Source organism: Dissoconium aciculare, assembly GCF_010015565.1.
Source record: "Dissoconium aciculare CBS 342.82 unplaced genomic scaffold K489scaffold_14, whole genome shotgun sequence".
Classification (NCBI taxonomy): Eukaryota; Fungi; Ascomycota; class Dothideomycetes; order Mycosphaerellales; family Dissoconiaceae; genus Dissoconium; species Dissoconium aciculare.
This window is the reverse complement of record NW_022984964.1, coordinates 353,863-372,791: the sequence shown is the minus strand read 5'-3', so window position 1 is coordinate 372,791 and position 18,929 is coordinate 353,863. Positions and strand designations below refer to the sequence as shown.

At 56.8% G+C, this 18,929-nt stretch overlaps 11 protein-coding genes across 11 annotated transcripts; 6 read left to right on the top strand and 5 right to left on the bottom strand.

The window, feature by feature from the left end:
- The first annotated feature begins 989 nt into the window (after nt 1–989).
- K489DRAFT_76096 (uncharacterized protein) lies at nt 990–1,661 on the top strand. The gene has a single exon (XM_033608905.1). The coding sequence runs from the start codon at nt 1,178–1,180 to the stop codon at nt 1,580–1,582; it is 405 nt and encodes a 134-aa protein (XP_033456219.1). The 5' UTR covers nt 990–1,177; the 3' UTR covers nt 1,583–1,661.
- K489DRAFT_76093 (uncharacterized protein) lies at nt 1,564–3,572 on the top strand. The gene has a single exon (XM_033608904.1). The coding sequence runs from the start codon at nt 1,741–1,743 to the stop codon at nt 3,355–3,357; it is 1,617 nt and encodes a 538-aa protein (XP_033456218.1). The 5' UTR covers nt 1,564–1,740; the 3' UTR covers nt 3,358–3,572.
- On the top strand, nt 3,573–4,513 carry K489DRAFT_76092 (uncharacterized protein). The gene has a single exon (XM_033608903.1). It carries the CDS (start codon nt 3,789–3,791, stop codon nt 4,257–4,259), a length of 471 nt encoding a protein of 156 aa, XP_033456217.1. The 5' UTR covers nt 3,573–3,788; the 3' UTR covers nt 4,260–4,513.
- Nucleotides 4,329–4,975, bottom strand: K489DRAFT_76099 (uncharacterized protein). The gene has a single exon (XM_033608906.1). The coding sequence runs from the start codon at nt 4,758–4,760 to the stop codon at nt 4,398–4,400; it is 363 nt and encodes a 120-aa protein (XP_033456216.1). The 5' UTR covers nt 4,761–4,975; the 3' UTR covers nt 4,329–4,397.
- On the bottom strand, nt 4,568–5,520 carry K489DRAFT_384079 (DASH complex, subunit Spc19). The gene is made up of 2 exons (XM_033605772.1): nt 5,248–5,520; nt 4,568–5,161 (listed from the first exon to the last, which is right to left on the bottom strand). Exons 1-2 carry the CDS (start codon nt 5,389–5,391, stop codon nt 4,769–4,771), a joined length of 537 nt encoding a protein of 178 aa, XP_033456215.1. The 5' UTR covers nt 5,392–5,520; the 3' UTR covers nt 4,568–4,768.
- Nucleotides 5,521–6,588: 1,068 nt separating this feature from the next.
- Nucleotides 6,589–7,992, top strand: K489DRAFT_292438 (uncharacterized protein; the record flags this gene model as incomplete). Its single annotated transcript, XM_033600219.1, has 1 exon — nt 6,589–7,992. A coding segment is annotated over one exon (1,404 nt), but the record flags the coding sequence as incomplete, so codon positions are not given.
- Nucleotides 7,993–9,361: 1,369 nt separating this feature from the next.
- On the bottom strand, nt 9,362–11,924 carry K489DRAFT_384078 (alpha/beta-hydrolase). The gene is made up of 4 exons (XM_033605771.1): nt 10,971–11,924; nt 10,773–10,899; nt 10,263–10,695; nt 9,362–10,164 (listed from the first exon to the last, which is right to left on the bottom strand). Exons 1-4 carry the CDS (start codon nt 11,592–11,594, stop codon nt 9,726–9,728), a joined length of 1,623 nt encoding a protein of 540 aa, XP_033456213.1. The 5' UTR covers nt 11,595–11,924; the 3' UTR covers nt 9,362–9,725.
- An 827-nt stretch (nt 11,925–12,751) lies between these two features.
- K489DRAFT_373631 (uncharacterized protein) lies at nt 12,752–13,352 on the top strand (the record flags this gene model as incomplete). The annotated part of the gene is made up of 2 exons (XM_033603441.1): nt 12,752–12,974; nt 13,003–13,352. The coding sequence occupies 2 exons, from the start codon at nt 12,752–12,754 to the stop codon at nt 13,350–13,352; spliced, it is 573 nt and encodes a 190-aa protein (XP_033456212.1).
- Nucleotides 13,353–14,020: 668 nt separating this feature from the next.
- K489DRAFT_384075 (uncharacterized protein) lies at nt 14,021–14,864 on the bottom strand. The gene is made up of 3 exons (XM_033605770.1): nt 14,664–14,864; nt 14,281–14,514; nt 14,021–14,185 (listed from the first exon to the last, which is right to left on the bottom strand). The coding sequence occupies exons 1-3, from the start codon at nt 14,814–14,816 to the stop codon at nt 14,141–14,143; spliced, it is 432 nt and encodes a 143-aa protein (XP_033456211.1). The 5' UTR covers nt 14,817–14,864; the 3' UTR covers nt 14,021–14,140.
- A 995-nt stretch (nt 14,865–15,859) lies between these two features.
- On the top strand, nt 15,860–18,016 carry K489DRAFT_413089 (uncharacterized protein; the record flags this gene model as incomplete). Its single annotated transcript, XM_033608002.1, has 1 exon — nt 15,860–18,016. The coding sequence occupies one exon, from the start codon at nt 15,860–15,862 to the stop codon at nt 18,014–18,016; it is 2,157 nt and encodes a 718-aa protein (XP_033456210.1).
- Nucleotides 18,017–18,177: 161 nt separating this feature from the next.
- K489DRAFT_75951 (uncharacterized protein) lies at nt 18,178–18,925 on the bottom strand. The gene has a single exon (XM_033608902.1). The coding sequence runs from the start codon at nt 18,816–18,818 to the stop codon at nt 18,339–18,341; it is 480 nt and encodes a 159-aa protein (XP_033456209.1). The 5' UTR covers nt 18,819–18,925; the 3' UTR covers nt 18,178–18,338.
- Nucleotides 18,926–18,929: the final 4 nt, after the last annotated feature.

Sequence of the window (18,929 nt, the reverse complement as noted above, 5' to 3'; positions counted from 1 at the left end):
AGAGGCGAAGGGAGGCACAGTCGGAGATGGGACAGGCACGTGACAGGATGGGTTGTAAGAGAAGAGAAGACCTGCGAGGGATGTGCCGTAAGGGAAGAGGAACGTACTGTAAGAGAAGACCTGTGAGGAATGTCCTACTGTAAGAGAAGACCTGCGAGGAGTGAGTTGTAAGAGAGCCCAATCCACTCCTTACTGATGGTACTCACGTGATACTGTATGTCTACCTCCACAGTATAGTATAGTACATACCTGCCCAGCATTGGCTTGCTCCGTTGCCCCGCAGTGAAAGAAAAAACCAACGACGACGACGACGATGATGATGATCATCATGCAGGTGATTGATGATGACTGACGACTGGAGAGTTCACCGGCACCGAGACAGTCCGGCTGATGATCATGTCTCCTTATTGTTATTTTCCAAATTGATTGTTGGGCACTGTCGGTGCTCTAGAGTCGATACTGCGGCACTAATGCCATTACTCCTGCTGCTACTACCGCTCCCGCTACTCCTCCAGCATCGTCACCGGCTGGTCCCAGGCTCGACCAACAGAACAAACGAAACTCTATCCATCGCCGGCATATGCGGGCGCTCCACCACTGCTGCACATCGCCAAGTATGAAAGCCTCGATCAGGAAGTTGCTCCGTTCGTGCCTGTCCCTCTCTTCTTGTCTGTGGATGTACTGCGGGACTGCATGTCCACCGAACTGCATGGCGGGTAGAGTCAGTCCCCCGCAGTCCAGTCCAGTGGTCATTCTCCTACATGTGGACGTCGATTCGCTTGATCTCGAAGACTGTGCGGGTGGGCATCGATCATTGCTCCACTACCTAGTGCAGTGCAGTAACAACAAGCCCATCCAGTGCGATCGCCCTCTTCTGCCGCCCATCGAAACGCCTGTGCCGCCTCTTGCCCGCCCAAAACAGCTTCGGCGCTGCATTCGTCGCCCACCCGCGGGACACTTTCTGACCAACCACCGCCATTTGTCCCTCTCTCTCACCCTCTTTCGCACTCTTGTTCCTCCCACACGACACACAACACACGACACACGACACACGATATACCCACATACGTACACCCACCCTCATCACCTACTCGGGACTAATCCATCTGCACATCCACCACCGTAACCGCATCCAGTTGGACTCGGACATGACCGACCATCCTGCTCCTGCTGCTGTATGCGCCAACCCCAAACTCTCCCTTCGGTCGGGACGCGTCTGCCTTTCCGATGCAGCTTCTCGTCGAGGGAAAACAACACTCGGGCGGCCTGTTCGTGGCGGGCAGAGGATGATGGCCTGCTCGTCTCCGTACATGGATCTAACGCGCCTCCGCTCCCTCGGAATCGTCACATCCTCCACTACCACCACCACCACCACCACCACCACCATGTCATGACCACCCACTACCTACCGGTCATGGTTCTGTCTGATCGAAGAAGGCACACGGAACGTTTCGAATCATTCCTCACCCAAGAATTGTCATCGCTCTCTCTCTCTCTCTCTCTCTCCTCACATGAGCGTCCCCTCACCACCGCTTGCCGGGAACGTGCCTGGCAATTACCACGCCGCATTTGCTTCGTCTGACGTGATCGTCGACCTCTCTGGTCGAGGTCGCATGTTGGCGCAGAGTACCGGTCACATCTTCCACCACACACCCGCCGCCCGTCGACATCCCGAACGGTTGGAAACTCCTTCCGGGAACACACACCGCTTCCTCCTTCCACCATCACATCACCGTCGACATGCCTGATCAACTGCCGCCGTCCACTTCATGCGACCTCAAAAACCTGCTAGACGCCTTGCAGGTCGATCACCACCGAGAGGACTCTGGCAAGCAACTGCAGGTGGAAGAGCTAGGCAGAGAGATCGATCCGCCATATGAAAGATATACTCGACCGTCATCCATGGCTACGTTGTCCTCTCTTGCGTCCTGGCGGTCGACATCGGTCGCCTCCAAGGCTTCGGTCTCGACAGAAGTTACCTCGAACTACTCCATCTATTCCAACGACAACCATTTCTCAATACGACGACCCGGCTCGCTGCCTTCATATCACACATGCGATGCCGTTTCCGTCAGCACGGTGTCCATCGAAGGGATCCCTACCTTTCCCAGATCAACCGCGAAGCGTGCCCCTTATGAATCCTCGACTACACTACTGCAGGACGACAGTCCCCCTCCAAAGAAACATTTCCGACGCCTGCGAAGTTTGAACTTTCGCTCGTTATATCGGACGGGGTCCAAGACTTCGTTGGCAGAGATCAGCGTCCCATACGCGACCGATGTACCAATACACGTGATTCGCGGAAACGCGAGCCGGCCACAGACCAGCAGAGCAACGACAGCACCGCCGCCGACTCATGTGGGCAGCAGCTCGACCAGTCGCCTTGTTCGTCATTCGGACCGACCCGCCAAATATGTCGATGCGATTGTAGAGGAGGGACAATCTCCCCGGGTGGACACCATCGCGGCGAAGAACGCAAAGAGCGGTACTCTAGACAAACCCCATCTGGAACAACATCCTCTCCCGATCCCGTCACATGGCATCCACACACAATTCCTACCCGAAGAGACCGCGGAACGAGCGACGACGATCGACCGCGAACGGCTACATGAGATCATGCAAAGGCCCGATTATCAAGACCTCATCATCTCCCAGACTGCCGATCGTGACGAATTCCTCTCCCTGGTATCGAAACAGCGCACGGAGCTCGACGCCGCCAACGACCTCATCCGATCCCGATCCAAAACCACCCAACAAGCCGCCGTCGAAGACCTCCACGAAAGCCACATGCTCTCCCTCCACGAAGCCGAAGACAAGCAAGTCCTCGCCGAGGCCAGCCTCCTCGAGACCCAAGCCAAAGAGACCCGCGACCTGGCCATCGCGACCCGCCACATGGAAGCCTACTGCGCCGGCCACTACAGCACCAACCTCGAGCCCCACCACCGGCCCGTCACCCCCGCCGACCGCGCCGAGCTGTCCAACGCCCTCCACCTGCGCGACCACCTCCTCCCCACGCGCCACGCCGCCGCCGTCAACGTCCTCCGCGGCGAACAGGCCCGGCGCCTGCGCATGCGCTCCGCCCGGCACGACCAACAGGTCCGGGAACTGCTGCGGCACCAACGCATGGAGGAGCTCGAGATGGAGCGCGCCTGCTCGGCGGAGATCTCCCGCTGGCGGGACGACGTCCACCGCACCAAGGTCCGCCTGATCTGCCGCTGGGAGGTCCAGATGGCCTGCCTGGAACAGCGCATCGCCGCCGAACTGGGCATCGACCTGGATTGGCGACTGCCTTGCGTGGAGTTGAACGAGTGCGACGGCTTGGGTGGCGGCGGAGGAGGAGGGAAGGAGGGCCGTTGAGCTCTCTGCTCCCCGCGCGCGCGTCGCGCGTGTCTGGCCGTCCGCCTGTCTGGCTGTGTGTCGGCTGATTTCAAACCACCCGGAGCTCTGGCCCTTTCGGATGGATCCATCATCAGCCACCCGTCGTTTCACGACGACGGGGATGAAACATGGCTCGAGGCGTGGGGGATTCTTCCCCCTCCGGCCTTCCAGAAGGGAGACGTGCTCCTCCTTCCCTTCCCAGCCCGGAACGCCGGAAGTGGCTTTTTCCCCGGGTGTTTCATCTTCCTCCGACCTTCCAAGGTTGTCTTTCTTCTTTTTCCCTTCTTCTTCTTCTTCTTCTCTGTTGGCATTTCCTTTTTTCACGAGCCTCACGATGATGATACCCCGACGCTCCCCCGCCCCCCCTTTTTTATCTCTTTCTCCGTCACAAATCTTTGTTTCTTCGACAGATGGACCTTGTGGATGGAGATGTCCCCATCTCTTCCCCCTTCATCTCCCTCTTTCGTGCTTTCCCGGGATCGACCTTCCCTTTCGATTCCCATGGACGAGAAGATTTTTTTCGGGGACCTGGGAATTTTCCCCCCAACGAGGAAAACGATGCGAGAGAAATTCTGTACGATTTATGTATCACTTCCCTCGAACATGTATATGTAGATGTAGATTTATGTCATTTTCTCTATGAGCACACACTGCTACATACGATACGATCCCTAGACGTCCTCATCCGCGTCGTTCGATCATCGCATTCCCTCAGACGCGTGCTCCCTGTTCTCATCCTTGTCCTTATCCTGGTTCTTATTCTTATTTCTTGTTACGGCGCCACGACCGATCTCCCATCCCATCCCATCCTGTGGGTCCATCTTCGAGAGAGAGACACGAAAAACAACTCGGGGGGGGGGCTTTTTTGTTGTCGCTGCTGATGCTGTCGTCCTGGAGAGATAGATGGAGGAGATCCTGTCGTGAATTGGAGGGAGAGAAGTCATCACCTTCCTTCCTTCCTTTATTCATTTATTGGTTTATTTCTTCCTTTCTTTCTTTCGTACCTTCTTGGTTGCAGGTTATTTATCCTCGCCTTTCTTTTCTTTTTTCCTCTGGTGTTCCACTTTCTTTGTTTTTTTTTTCCTCCCCGAGCCTAGGTGCGGCTTCATTCGGAGCACGGAGGAGCGAACGGCTTCTTCCTCTTCTTGCCTTTCATTACTATCATTATCATTGTCATTATTATCATTGTCATCGTTGATGGGAAGAATGTCTGTTTTCGAATGGCCTCCTCCTCCTTCGTTTTGGTCTTGGATTGATTTCTCTCTCTCTCTCTCTCTCTCGTGTTTCGCATTGGGGTATATACATTCAACAATTCCACCTCTCTTCTTCTTCTTCTTCTTCTTCTTCTTCTTCTTCTCCACCATCTTCTCCATCTTCCCCATTGATCAATTCACACCGCCGCCATGCTCTTCCTCAACTGCCTCTGCTTCTGCCCCGCCTGCAGCTCCAAACGGCCCACCGCATACGCCAGCCTCTCCTTCTTCAGCCGCAACTGCTGCAACCTCATCGCGTCGAGGTCCGCACTCCCTGTAGCCGCTGCTCCTTTACCGCCTCCGCCAGGGCTCTTCGCCCTCGTCGACGGCAACGAGGAAGAGGTATTGGCGGGTTGGGAGAGCCGGCCTTCCTGCAGCTCCGCCTTCGCCATCAGGCTCTTCTCGCGCCGCGCCAGTTTGTCCAGGTAGGCCTCGACGCGGGCCAGCAGCTGCGTGATCTCCGGCTGCAGCTCGGAGAGCAGGGCGGACTGCGCCGCCGTGAGGGCTGATTCGGACACGAGCTCGAAGTGCTAAGGAGATTTGTTTCAGTCGACGACGTTCAACTCGACAGGACGACTTTTCCTGTCTTTTTTCCCCTGCTTTTTTTTCTTCTTACCCGTGTCGTTTGGAGCACGTTCGCCAGCCGCGGGTAGTCGCTCACGCCGCTGTCCAGGATGCCGATGGAGGATTCGAGCAGCTGCATGCTGGAGCGGAGGGAGGTGACGCAGCCTTGGAGGGCGGAGTGGGTCGGGATGTCCATATTTTGTGTATGCGATTCAATCGAGATGAATCCTTCTCCGTGCGTGAGTCGGTGGCGAGAGGAGGAACTGGGTTTTTTTTCTTCTACTATGCTGTGATGCTGTTCATTTGGTACTGTCGATGGTGTCCCATTCCATGTTGATATTGGCGGGGCGCGGACGACGCGTCTTCGTGACAATGACGATGGGCGATGTAATTTGCCTGAGGCATTCAGGGTCTTATGCCGACGGAGAAGATTCCGACATTGAATATTGTATGATCGCCGTGTCGGGATCTCTAATTGATTATTATTATACAACGATGTACGCCTCAGCTGTATGGGCATTTATACCGCATTATCTATCTATATACAAAACGCTTCGCATAGGTGTGTTTATGAATACGCATCTCGGGTTTCTTTTTCTGATTGATCATATTGGAAGGTAGTACTGAGCGCTTCTGTTCACGTCGTACAAAGTCACTCGCACTCATCAGTCGTGTTTCGCGTACACTTTCCCACACTGCATCTCCTCCGTGTCATTATTGCCGATGAGAGTACTTTGGACGGTAGCAAAAGACGCTTTGTCATCTCTCATCGTTACCGTATTTATCATTGTTAATAACGAGGAAGAATCTCTGTCTTTTTCCGACCTATTCAAATCAACTCGCTGGAGCATCGTCCCCCCATTGGATTCACTCATCTGCAGACTTCCGCGGGCGTCGTGTGTTTTATCCCTTACTATTCTTCACCGTTGCATGAGCAGTGGAAAAAAATAAATCAAGGGATAACTGCATATATCCCTCCCAGTCAAAAGTCATCACCTTCTTATCCTCCTGCAAATTTCCCAACCGAGGATAAACCAAGAAAGATATTGCGGATTGTTGTTATAAGCCCCTTGATAACCGGTTCTCACACGAATTTGTCCATCAATTCTCTCGCCCACAACACGCGCGACGGATTTCTCTCCTTTTGTCGACGCAATCGACCTTTCCCCAGGAAGAACGGAAATCCTCCCACGCCGGGACGCACCGCAATCATGCTCAACGACAACGCGCTAGAAGCGGCCGTCGCGCGTCTCGACGTTGCCCGGTCCTATCACGAGTCGTGTAAGTTATTGGAAATTTGATGGTCAATTCCACATTGATGGACGCTGCACTCGCAAAGGATATAACACTGTAATCCATTCCGAGCGCATGGGCTAACGACTCGCATTCATCAGACTATCATGCCAATTCTGCAACTCTCCAGCAATTCGGGGCCCTCCTCGATGACTATCGGCGCCACAAGACCGATTACGATGAGCTAAAATCCCACTACGGCTCCGATGCGCCCATCACCTCCAGAGGTCGGGCCCGAGGCTCGTACGTATTGGTCCTGCTCGATGGAGATGTCTTCCACGATGACCTCTACCGTAAAGGTTGCGATGGTGGCACCACCGCCGCTCGACTCCTGGAGGTCGCCGTCTCTCAGAAGGTCCGCTCGCTCGGACTGGACGACTCCTGCCGCGTTATGGTACGCGTCTTCGCCGACCTTCGGGCCTTGTCACGCGCGGGGATGAAAACCAAGGTGTGCGGCGGTGATTCTCGTGCCTTGGCCCGTTTCTTCGCGGGTTTCAATCAAGCCAATGAGCTTTTCGATTTCGTCGATGCCGGGATGTCCACCGATAGCGTGTATGCTAAAATCCGTGCTACCCTGAACATGTCCCTCGACAACCCGCAGTGTCGCCATATCTTCCTCGGCTCTACTACCAGGCCGGAATTGGTCGACGAGCTGCATCAGCGTCACCGTCACCGCATCACCTTGCTGAAGTCTCATTCGTTCCATCGCGATCTCATCGATCTGGATCTCCGCGTGGAGCGTCTCCCCACCATCCTTCGAAGCGTGCCTTTTGGGGAAGAGGACCAACGGGAATCCTCGCCACCTCCGAGATCCGAATCTACCTTTACTAAAGCACTTCGTTCTGGTTCTACGACGGTCCCTGCGGCTTCGACCACCATCGCCACCATCACTGAATCCACAAGCAATGCCAAATCGTGCTTCTTCTATACGAAAGGCATTTGCAAATTCGGCGACAAGTGTAGCAATCTCCACGACTCTGCGTCCGCCGCCAATGGTAGCACCTCCCAGAAGAACAAGAATAGCTCTCTGGATAGTGACTGGCGTTCTAAATCCGCCACTACCACTACCAGCATCGCCGGATCTACTGACTTCGCCCTCGAACTTCCCCACGACGACCACATGCCGACCGATCAGATCCCCGTCAACGCCGTCGACCACCGCCTCGACAGCTACATCCTGCCTCCCTCCCTCGACGACCGACACGCCTTTGCCGCCCGCATCGCCAAACGCAAACTCTGCAACCAGTTCCACCTCTCGGGAGACTGTTCCGACCAGAACTGCAGCTACGACCACTTCGCCATCAGCGCGGGCGTCCGCACCTGTCTGAAAGAAGCCGCCCGCATGACGCCCTGTCCCCGTCGCGGCAAATGTCGCCTGATCGATTGCAATTTCGGCCACATCTGCCAAACTGCGAAATGCCACGCCGGGAACAACCGTCCGTGGTGCAAACTCCCGGCCACTGCGCATCGCACCCCGATCCAGCTCGACCGTTGGGAACCCGCCCTTTCGCGGGACGGCAGCAACGGTGCGGCGAGATCGGCTACGAGTGCGTCGAGAGACTCCAGCGCGCAAAGGACCGCAGCGACCCCGCCCAACCGCCTCGCTGACTTCGCCGCGCTCATCGACGACAACGAGGAGAACCTCCTCGGCGATGCCACCGACGACGACGACGACAGCATTCCTTCCAACGGACGTTCCCGCCGCAGCCACCTCAGCCCCACCCCGCCCTCCCCCTCGATGAAACCCATGACGGCGGACGACGAAGAACATGCCGAGACGGAGGAATCCCATCAGGATATCCGTGCCGACCAGGATCTCGACCAGCAGCAGCAGCGACGCGTCGCCGCGATCGCCCTGCAACAAGAGCGGGAGGCCCAGCGACAGGAGCGAGAAGAGACCCTGCGTCTCGTCGCGGTCCAGCTCCAGCTCCAGCGAGACGCGGAAGCCCAAGAACAGCGCGAGGCGGAAGCCCGGAGACAGCGAGACGCGGAAGCCCAAGCCCAGTCGTCTTTGATCTACGGCCAGCCCATCAGTCTGCATGAATGGTAGAGAGAAACGGCCCAGCAAAGCAAAGCATGACGCCGAGGCGCGTCAACGGGAGAAGAGAAGAGAAAGAAAAGAAGGCTTATAGAAAATGATTGAAAGGAGTCGTTTCTTGCTCGGATTTCCGAGCTTTCCGCTCTCCTTCGAAAGGGGAAATTGGAATCGTGGAAAAGAAAAAAAAAGAATTAACTCGACCGAAATCCGGCTTGTGGGAAAATATCATCGGAAGAGCTGCCGAGCTCTCCTTTACCGGCCAAACGGGAGATTAGGGGAGAAGCGGTCCGCTTAAGTTTAGGCGCGACGGCACCGAAGAGAAAAAGGAAAACGGAAAACGAAAATGAAAAAGGAAAAAAGGAGAAAGCGGTTCACTGAAATTCAGGCGCGACCGTCTCGAAGAGGGAAGAGAGAAAACAAATCAGCCATTTTTTAAAAGGGGAAGTAAATCTCACGCGAGCGAAAAACGAAGGGAGCGGGTTTCCCCATCCTTTTATTTTTTATTATTTTTGGGGGAGCAGAACTCCAACTCGACAGATCCTCCCAGACGGATAGGAAGGGCGACGGAGACGGAGAGAACTTTCAGGGAGCGAGAGGATCTTCCTACGACCCGAGATTGCTAAAAGGCCAGGGCGAGCATGGACTCACGAAGAGAGGACAGAGAGAGGGAGAGAGATCTGCTGATGCGAAAGGAAAAAAACCGCTCTACATGCCCGCGCGACGACGACGCGAATCTGTCCCCCATCCACGGCAGGGATCACACCAAGAAAGAATCTCCTGAGAAACGGGAGGAAGGGATTTCCTTCTTTTTTCTTTTGCCGATTACGTCCTGCGGGAAAAGTCATTGATTTTTCGGAAATCTTTTATTATAAAAACACAAAAACAGTAGAAAATGCAATGGAAAAAAAACCCCCGCACATTTCACGGTGTGCCTTTTAAATGGCTTTTTCCTTTCGCCACTTTCCATCTTCTCGGCACGGCTCTGGAGAAGATCATGGTAATATGTTTGTGTGTGTCACGCAAGGAGGCGGAGGCGAAGAAGAAGAAGAAGAAGAAGAAGAAATCTCGAGCGTTTTTCTTTGTTCTACCCAGCCAATTTTCCACCGCCTTTCTCGAAGAAAAGAAAAAAAGTGATTCTCCCCCCAAGAGATGCCTCATGATCCCTCGCTCCCAACCCTCCACCCCTTTTCTTTCAACCTCTAGAACGCCCGCTGGGCAGCGATGTTCACCGGGTTGATCAACAGACATGCGGCGTCCACGCTCGCCGTGCTCCTGACCTCCAGGCCCGCGGGGACATTCCTGCCGCCGAGGACGCCCAGTCCGCGCACGTCCAACAACGTACTGCCCAGTTTCGGCCATGGGGCGCCCGCGCCCGGATCCTTGGCGAAGCCCGCCCACACGCCCTGCATGTAGGCGCTCAGCGCGATCTGCGTCGGCGTGGCGGCGCCCAGTTCGTTGACGAGCGGGTATGTCCCGAACACCGAGGGGATCTCCGAGCTGTGGTAGCTCCCCGCGTTCGGGAACAGCTGCAGGTTCGGGAAGGAGGCCGAGTAGTAGTACCTGTTGACGGATTGCTTGGAGGCGATCGCCGTGGAGAGGGTCTGGGTCGGGCAGGTGAAGGCGAGGTCGGTGAGGAGGCTATCGGGACGGATCATGGGTTAGTTAGGGAACGTCTTTATCTTTTTTCGTTCTTCTTTTCTTTCTTCTTTTTCTTTTCTGGTGGGGGGAGGACTCACGCGTTGACGCTGTCGGAGGTCAGGTTGGTCGTGCCGCCGTAGAGGGCCGCCAGGGGCGCCTCGATCAGGGAGATGTTCAGCCCCAGCACGTCGAAGACGAGGGAGGCGAGGTTCGGATACGCGGCCGGGTTCAGGCCGAACAGGGCGGAGAAGACGCGGAATTCGTCCTTGTTGCTGCCGATCAGCACGGGCACGCGGGCGAATTGGCCCGAGGCGATGGCGGGCAGGGTGTTGGCGTCCACGTTGGTCTTGTCCTTCACGGGCCCGAAGAAGAGGCCTTGCTCGGTGATGTAGTCTTGGATGGCGGGGCCGGACACGCCGCGCAGGCAGCTCAGCTGGGAGGCGGCGCTGGTGCAGTTGAAGTGCGCGACGACGTTGGCGTAGTTGGCCGAGGGGCTGCCGAGGATCAAGGCGTTCTGGCTTTCCATGATTGCTGTTGTGGGGAGATGGTCGGTCAGTTTTGTGGATGACGATGATGTTATTGTTCAGGGACAGAGGGTCGTGACATACCCGCACGGAACGGAAGAGGAGACGGTGGCTGAGCGAGCAATTGCTTGACGGAGAAACCTCCCGCCGATTCACCGAAGATGGTCACCTTGGTAGGGTCACCGCCGAAGGCTTGGATGTTATCTCGGACCTGCAATCGTGAAAGGAGGGCATCAGCAGATCTATCGTGGAGGGCATCGACGCGAATCATTCCCAACTCACCCATTGCAGAGCAAATCTCTGGTCGAGGAATCCCGAGTTCTGCGAATCCACCGGGATCTCAGGGGAGTTCGAAAACCCAAAGATGTTCGTGCGGTAGTTGATGGCGACGACCACGACATCCTCGTTCACCGCCAGACTGCTGCCGTTGTAATACGCCAACGAAGCCGTGCCGAACGCGAGGTTCCCGCCGTAGATCCAGAACAGCACCGACTTGAGGTTCGTCGGGCTGGCGCTCTGCGGCGCAAAGACGTTGAGATACAAGCAGTCCTCGGACTCGGCGGGCGCGGGTAGGCCCGGGTTGTTGAAGTACGCGCGCACCCGCTCGCCCGCCTCGCCGGAGAAGAATTCCTGCAGGCAGGACGGTGGGAGGGTCTGAGCTGTGAGGGTCTGATATGGCTGGGGAGCGGTCGGAGGAGCGAAGCGCAGAGGAGGACTCGCGTAGGGGACGCCGAGGTAGGCGTTGGCGTAGCCGGTCACCGTCGGTTGGTTGGAGACTTGAGTCGCCGTGCCGACGATGACCCCGGAGGCGATGGTGACGGTCGGGTTGGCGGGAGGTGTCCCTGCTGCGGGAGCGGCGGCCGCGAGGAAAGGCAGAAGCGCGTAGAGCGCGATCGATTTGATCATCTTTTCTGTGAGGGTTCTTGTGTTTGGTTTCTTCACTGTTCCGGGCGGATATGAAGTGTTCTTGTCACTGCTTAAGAAGGGGGAAAGGGCCTAGTCAACTACACCCTCGGTTGTTGTTGTCGTCGTTGTTGTTGTTAAAACACCCACACGGCAGAGAAGGAGACGGCGACGACCACGACGACGAGGGGAACGTGCAAGGCATGCTCATTGTTATTATAACGAAGATGATGACGAGAACAGCACGACGATTAGCGTAGCACTCGGACGACGGCGCCGGCCAGATCGGGATTGGGGAAGTGTCGATGATGAAGGTGGTGGTGGTGTTGGCGGTGTTGGCGCGTGGCGAAGACGAGTCGGACAAGGCGAGATGTTAAATGTAGACGGTTGTTAGCAGGAAGTGTAGTGGAGCATAAGCGTGGAGTTGGTGTTATCTAGGGGCAGGGCAGCTGGGCGAATGGGCGAATGGGCGAGAGTTGACAGGCCGCCGTTGGGCTTGATGTTCAGGCCGCCGACTGCCCATTTCTCCCATCAATTCCATCGCACACCACCCGTCCCTCCCATCAATAATTCCATCGCAAACCACCCATTCCTCCCATCAGTTCTATGGCACAACACCACCACCCATACGCCGGACGCACTGGACATGGAACGAGTCCGAACAACTCCTGTATTGGACTGTGCTGGAAACTTTCCCACCAAGGACATGCTTCATTTCATCGACGCCGCCCGATCTCTCGCAGCTCGCCCATGTGTCCATTCCATCCCCATCTATATATATACATGTCCTTGGGCCCGTCATCTTCCCTTCTCGATCGATGCAGACGCGTCATCCCACCGACCTCACCCGCCGCGCTGACTACCGTGTCGGCATTTCCCAAGGGAATTCAAAGAGAAATACGCAGGACTTGCTGCTGCTGCTGCTGCTGCTGCTGATCGTGGCGCGCGAAGAAGGGGAGCGAACCACGATCCCACACATACAGGACATGTCCCCGCCTCGGACGGATGGGGAGTTTCGACAGCTGAATTGTACTAGGGGGAATGCCGCAAGGAATGGCGTCGACGGTACAGGGAATAGATGTAGATGTCGAGTGCATACACTGTAGTGATTGAGGGTGATGGAAACTAGACTATGACAATGACACACGCCATCAAACGCCATGCTGATCGACCACCCGGTGGTGGTGTGTGCCCCCCGAAGTCAGTTTGGCTGGGCCTGGGGGAGGGGGATCTTGGCGTGCATCGAATCCCAAGTGATCGTGCGGCCCTCCTGCTGCCAGCCGGATCCTGCAGCTAGGGAAACGTCAAACTCTACCGCCTGGTCGATTCCACATCCATCACCGGTCATCCTCGTTCCGCTGTGTTGCTCTCTCGTCGAGCGAGGTATGAATGATATTCTCCTTCATGGTAGTAGTCATGGCTCCCGTGGACACACAAGAGGAAAGGGCTACGAGACTACTGACGGGGAGGCTCTCCCGGACAACACCTGCCCGGGTGTCCTTCGACCTGCAATCGCGCGGAATCCCCAGTGCTGTGTCTGTGTGTTTTCTTTTGTCAAGGACCGGGATGGATGGACGAAACTCACAAGAGCTTCAGTCATCCTCGGAGGAAATCGACGCGGAAAAACGACAGAGCATAGACATGCTCCTTGCTGGACATTTCACGTGGGGCGGCAATATCATCGAGCAGATCCCGTCCATCCTTCCAGCCCCTTATGGTTTTTCTTGTGGCAACGGACACTCTCTACGCGGTTCGTGGTGAGGTCTCGATGTCGTTGTTGTTGGTTTCTCGTTTTTTTCTCTTTTGCAAAGCGAGTCCTCGGGCTCGACATGTTCCACTCGTGGTACACGTCACATTTATTTCTGTTTCTGTTTTGTTCTGTTTGGCTTTTTTCCTCAAAGCCGGCAGCGTAGAGGCGTACCAAGAATCATCCACGGATAATCTCGATCCCTATACGAGAAGGGTCGATGTGCTGCTTTTGTGGCAGGAGTAAGCGTACAATGCAATCCAGGCCGGATTCTCCCAACCGGCTGTGATTCACGCGCGAGCAGATGGAGGTGGGAGGATTCTGGAGAGATGCATCGATGCCAGGCTGGCTGCATCGGCGAGAATGTGACGTAGTGCAGGATCGTTTTCCGAGGCTGATCTGGCAGATGGGTTTTGCTCCTCCGGTGCGATGGGGTCTGGTCTCAGCAGGTCCAGGTTGGAGCCGGCCTGACAGGTTCGGCTTCATCGGAGGGAGGCGTGCCGGCTTCGGGTCGCGCGCGCACGCGGTCTATCACGTCTGGCCGTACGCAAGCGGACAGAGAGGCAGTGTGAGGTTATGCGGTCGATACAAAGGAGAATGATGACATGTGCTATTGCTACACGACGGAAGTCTTTTCCTCTTTTTGTCTTCCGGCGAGGTTGATGATCGTCTTCCATCTCCCAGAACACGACCTTCCCTGTACAGTTCTCGCTCGGTGCAGCTTCCCGGAAAAAAATATCAACGGCCTGTATTCCCCTGTCCACAACGTTCGCTCTTCGTCCCGGTGTGGGATCCCTCCCGTCTAGTATCCCTCCTTGCCCCACTTGTTGTACTTCTCGTGTAGTTCCTAATTGATCATATCGCAATGATTAGCATCCGACTCCCGAGCCGCGTTTCCCTCCCATCGAATCTCTTTCGATCCCCGCACATCATCAGACTCACCCGCGGTAGGTTCACGTTCGGGATGATGACCTCGTTCAACGCGCTGGGGGCGTCCTTCTTGCCCTTGCTGGGGTCTCCGCCGGGGTGGTATTGGTAGGCGGCGTTGCCGCCGGTGTGCCACGGCTCGCTGTTGGGCGCTTTGGCGACGCGGCCCTCGCCGTTGTTGGTGGTCGGGTTCTGGCTGAAGTGCCATCCGGCAAGCGCGAAGGCGCCGGTCATGATGGTGAGGAGGATCTACAAAATCACATTCCCCCACGCGGTCAGAGAACTTTCATCTTCTTTTCTTTCTTTCTTTCTTTCTTCCTTCCTTTCTTCTACGCTTTTCTTTCCTCTCGTGGATGTGTCTCGTCCACGAGAGGTCGGGGTGGGGGGTGTCTGCTCACGATCAGTTCCGGGTCGCGGCGCGCGCCCTTCTTGAGCACCTGGGCTCCCTCGGCCTGCTCGGTCTTGGTGTCGGCAAAGGTGCGGCGGAAGGTCGCCGGGCGGGCGATGGGCAGGCGCGAAGCCCGGAGAGCGGTCCTGGGAATCATGGACATGTTGAGTGGAGAATGGCGGCGGCGGTGATGGTGGTCGAGGTAGTGGTGTGAGGAGGTTGAAAGTTGATGTCTGCCGAAAAGCGAGCTCTCCTTCTGGCCAATGATGATTCCTGTGACTTGACAGTTGCTATGATGAGCTTCGGCTTCGCCAAGCGTACAGTACAGTATACTGTAGTTGATGTGGAGCGTGTCTGCCTGAGGTGTCTATATAATTCCTGCCTGAGGTATCCACAAGATATCTGCCTGAGGTATATGTATCTGCAAACTGCCTGAGGTGTCGACACGCAAAGACGATCCTCCTCTTCCTCCTCCTCTTCCTCCACCTCAGTCACGTGCCCTGAACGCGGATCCTCCCATCCCCTGCGAACTCCTCCTCGGCGTTTTCTTCCCAATGCAGCCAACGCGCAGATCAATTGATTCGCCAATTCCCTCCATACCTGTACCACCATTATATTACATTGGCTGTTGTACTGTACTGTACTGTGCTGTACTGCACATCGTGTGGTGTATACATACACACAACACAGTACACGATACATCTACTCTGCTGTAATCTCTTTAATTACACGCGCCAACGGTTCTGCCTCTTTTCGTGTGCCCTGTAACCTGTGAACCACCGGCAGAGTCTGGTTCGGCGACCCTGTCATCATATCACCACTCACCAGATCCACTCTCTCCGCTTTCATTCCAGTCCGACCACTTACAGTACATCGCCAACTTCACGCGCGTCGAGCCAGCGTGCGCCGAGCAACCGCGACATCCATTACACTCCTTACCATTTCCGAATCACCACTGGGCATGCAGAGCCTTCCACAACACATCGACGACATCCTTACCGACATGCCGCCGCGCGACGATTGACCCGACCGAGATCACGAAGTTACCTGGCCGTCTTCGATTCTGATCCTTACATCACACGACCGCGAACTCCCTTGTTAGACTCACTCGAGAATCGAGGACCTCGTGCGCATTTCAAGCAAAGAGACTGGGCTGCAGATCAGGCTCTGGGCACATCTCACAGCGGACGAAAGCAAACCCTCACAATGGCCGGTCCTCGCGAGACCGAGGCCTTTCCAGACTTCCTGGTATCAGATCCATATCCTTCACAGCCCGACAGCAGACCGATCTCGAACGTCTCCGACGTGACTTCGGCATACGAGACCGCGGCCAGCGAGCGGAGTGGAGTACCTCCATCATGGACCGGACCAGTCGGAGAACCAGGCAATCCACCTTCGAGACCAACCACAGCGACACCCTCGGGAAACGAGCCATTGCGCGCGGCGGTGCCCTCGGGCGGACCGCGCAGAGCGCAAGGACCATTTGGACCTCGGAGAGATGATCAACTGTTGTCAGCAAACTCCCGTCCGGGCTCGGCACTGAGCAGGTCACATATTCCCAGTGTGACCGCACAAGGTTTCTTTCGGCCAATGTCACCGGCGACACTACAGGCGCAGCGCGGTACCACACCCATATCGCCATATGAACAGCCGTCGAGGGTAGCCAGTCCGGCGCCCACACGCGACTCGGTCGACGAGATCGGTCAGAGGCAACGCCAGTACAGCAATGCTTCGGTGAATACGCTTCGCGACCGACCGCCTACCAGTCGACAAGAGGTCATCCCTCCGCTGCCGACGAGCAGAGGAGGCGTTTCGGACTCTGGAGCCGGTCGAGATGGAATGGGACCAGGCAGTGTGATGAGCAAAAACAGCACCACCCCTCTTCATTCAGCTGGCAATCAGTCTCGGCCACAAGAGGAGCGACGACTATCGAGTTTTCGAACAGGGTCCATCACCAACGGTTTACCCAAAACATCGCTCTCTTTCCGCGCTTCCTTTGGTCTAACATCCGCTCGTCAAATGGGTCTCGACCGGAGGGTATCCTCCCAAGGTCACGAGAAACTCCCATCTCAACCGGCCTCTCCCAGTGACGACGTTGATAATAAAACCTTACCGTCCTTGCCTGCGCCGAAAGTCAGCAGACACCGCAATCACGAATACTACGCTGGCAACACTGTCTTTCTCTTCCTGGGGCGTCTCATGAATACTCGAGCGGAACCGCTCAATCTTTTAACCTTTGTTCTCGTCATCCTTCCGGCGATCTTATTCTTCATATCCAGTGCTCCATGGCTATGGTATCACGTCAGCCCCGCGCTACCGATCATCTTCGGATACATCGTTTTCTTGACCCTCTCGTCTTTCTCCCACGCAGCGTTCTCCGACCCCGGTATGCTCCCCCGAAACCTTCACCCACATCCCCCGAACCCGGAAGAAGAACGCGATCCGCTCGCCCCCGGCCCTCCGACCACCGAATGGATCATGGTCCGCACATTCCCCCGTCCGCCCTCGAAGAAGGTGAGCGCGTCCGACGCCGCCCTCGCCGAGGGCGCCATGGCGACCGCGATGGAAGTCCCCACCAAATACTGCAAATCCTGCCAGATCTGGCGCCCTCCCCGGTGCCACCACTGCCGCATCTGCGACACCTGCGTCGAGGGCCAGGACCACCACTGCGTCTGGCTGAACCAGTGCGTCGGCCGCCGCAACTACCGCTTCTTCTTCTCCTTCGTCAGCGCCTCCTCCGTCATGGCCATCCTCACCATCGCCTTCAGCCTCATCCACATCGGCACCTTCGCCGCCGCCACCGGCCAGACCTTCGGCCAAGCCCTCAGCGGCGCCTGGCAGGAGCGCCTCGCCTTCGCCGTCTTCGTCTACGCCGTCCTGGCCCTCCCCTACCCGGGCGCCCTCTGCTGCTACCACCTCTTCCTCATCACCCGCGGCGAGACCACGCGCGAGTACCTCAACAGCCACAAGTTCCCCGCCAAGGACCGCCACCGGCCCTTCGCCCTGCCCTCGGCCGCCGCCAACCTCGCCCTCGTCCTCTCCCGCCCGCGCGGGCCCAGCTACATGGAGTTCAAGCGGCCCCACGTCGACGGCGACATGCGCTTCGGCCACGCGACGCCCGCCCTCGACCGCAAACGCGACGCCCAGCGGGAGCGCTCCGCCCGCGAGTCCCGCGTCAAGGACCTCATGCAGCGCTTCTCCGTCGCCGGCATCGCCCCGCCCCGCAACACCGTCGAGATGGACCCGCTCCCGCCGCTGCCCCCGACCCCGCTCCCGGCCGCCAGGGACTCCCGCGGCCGCTTCAACCCCGCCGAGAGCATGGGCCTCAGCGGAGTGGGCGTGAACCGGACGCCGAGGCCCTGAGGCGGAGATCCTTTCCCCCGCCCCTTTGCCGACGTCCCTGTCCCCCTCTCTCTTTCACTCGTCCCCGATGCCATGCCGCATCCCGGAATCTCCATGTTCGCGCGTCTCTCCCGTCGATCCGACCTCCCTCCCCCCTTCTTTTCTCTCTCTCTCTCTCTCTTTCTCTTTCCCTTTCCCCTCCTGGCTTCTTTTCCCCCGGAGGCGCGAGGCGCGGTCCACCTCTGGCCGTCGTCGTCGTCGTACAGACCTCGCGTCCGCCCCGGAGATGCCACTTTTTTCCTTGTATGTATGGATGTATGTATGTACAGCAAGCGTCGGCGCGTCATGTTTGAATTGCGGTTGTCGTCGTCGTTCTCGTCGCTTTTCCCCTCCCTCGCCTCTCGCCTCTTCGTCCCCCTGGCTCTCCTCCCTCTCCACATGGGTTCGGAAGAGATAGAGAGAGAGAGAGGGAGAGATGGGGAAGACGCACGTTCGATTTATACCTGCTTTGCTTGTTTGCTTGCTTGTTTTGCTTGGTCGGTGAAAGGCATACCCCCTCACCAACCACTCTCCGATCCCCGATGACTCCCTCTCGGAATTCTCTCTTTCCTCGAATTCTTTCTTTCTTTACTTTCTCACCTCGGGATTTTTTGGGGAGGGGAGGGAGGTGGTGGCAATAGCTCTTGGCTGGCTGGCTGGCTGGCTGGCGGATCGGCCGGGATTTCGAATACGTTCTGTTCAATACTACAGTAGATGTGTATAATCTTGTTCCCATCATCATCGCCGTCGAGACCCCTGCGCCGAAATATCCTCTTTTCCTCATTTCTTTGTGTGGCAAGGATTGGGAAGGCGGTTTCCCCCTTTTTGCGTTAAACGGGCTGTACGTGTACGTGTGTGTGTGCACAGGACGGACGGGTCCGCAAGGGGGATCACT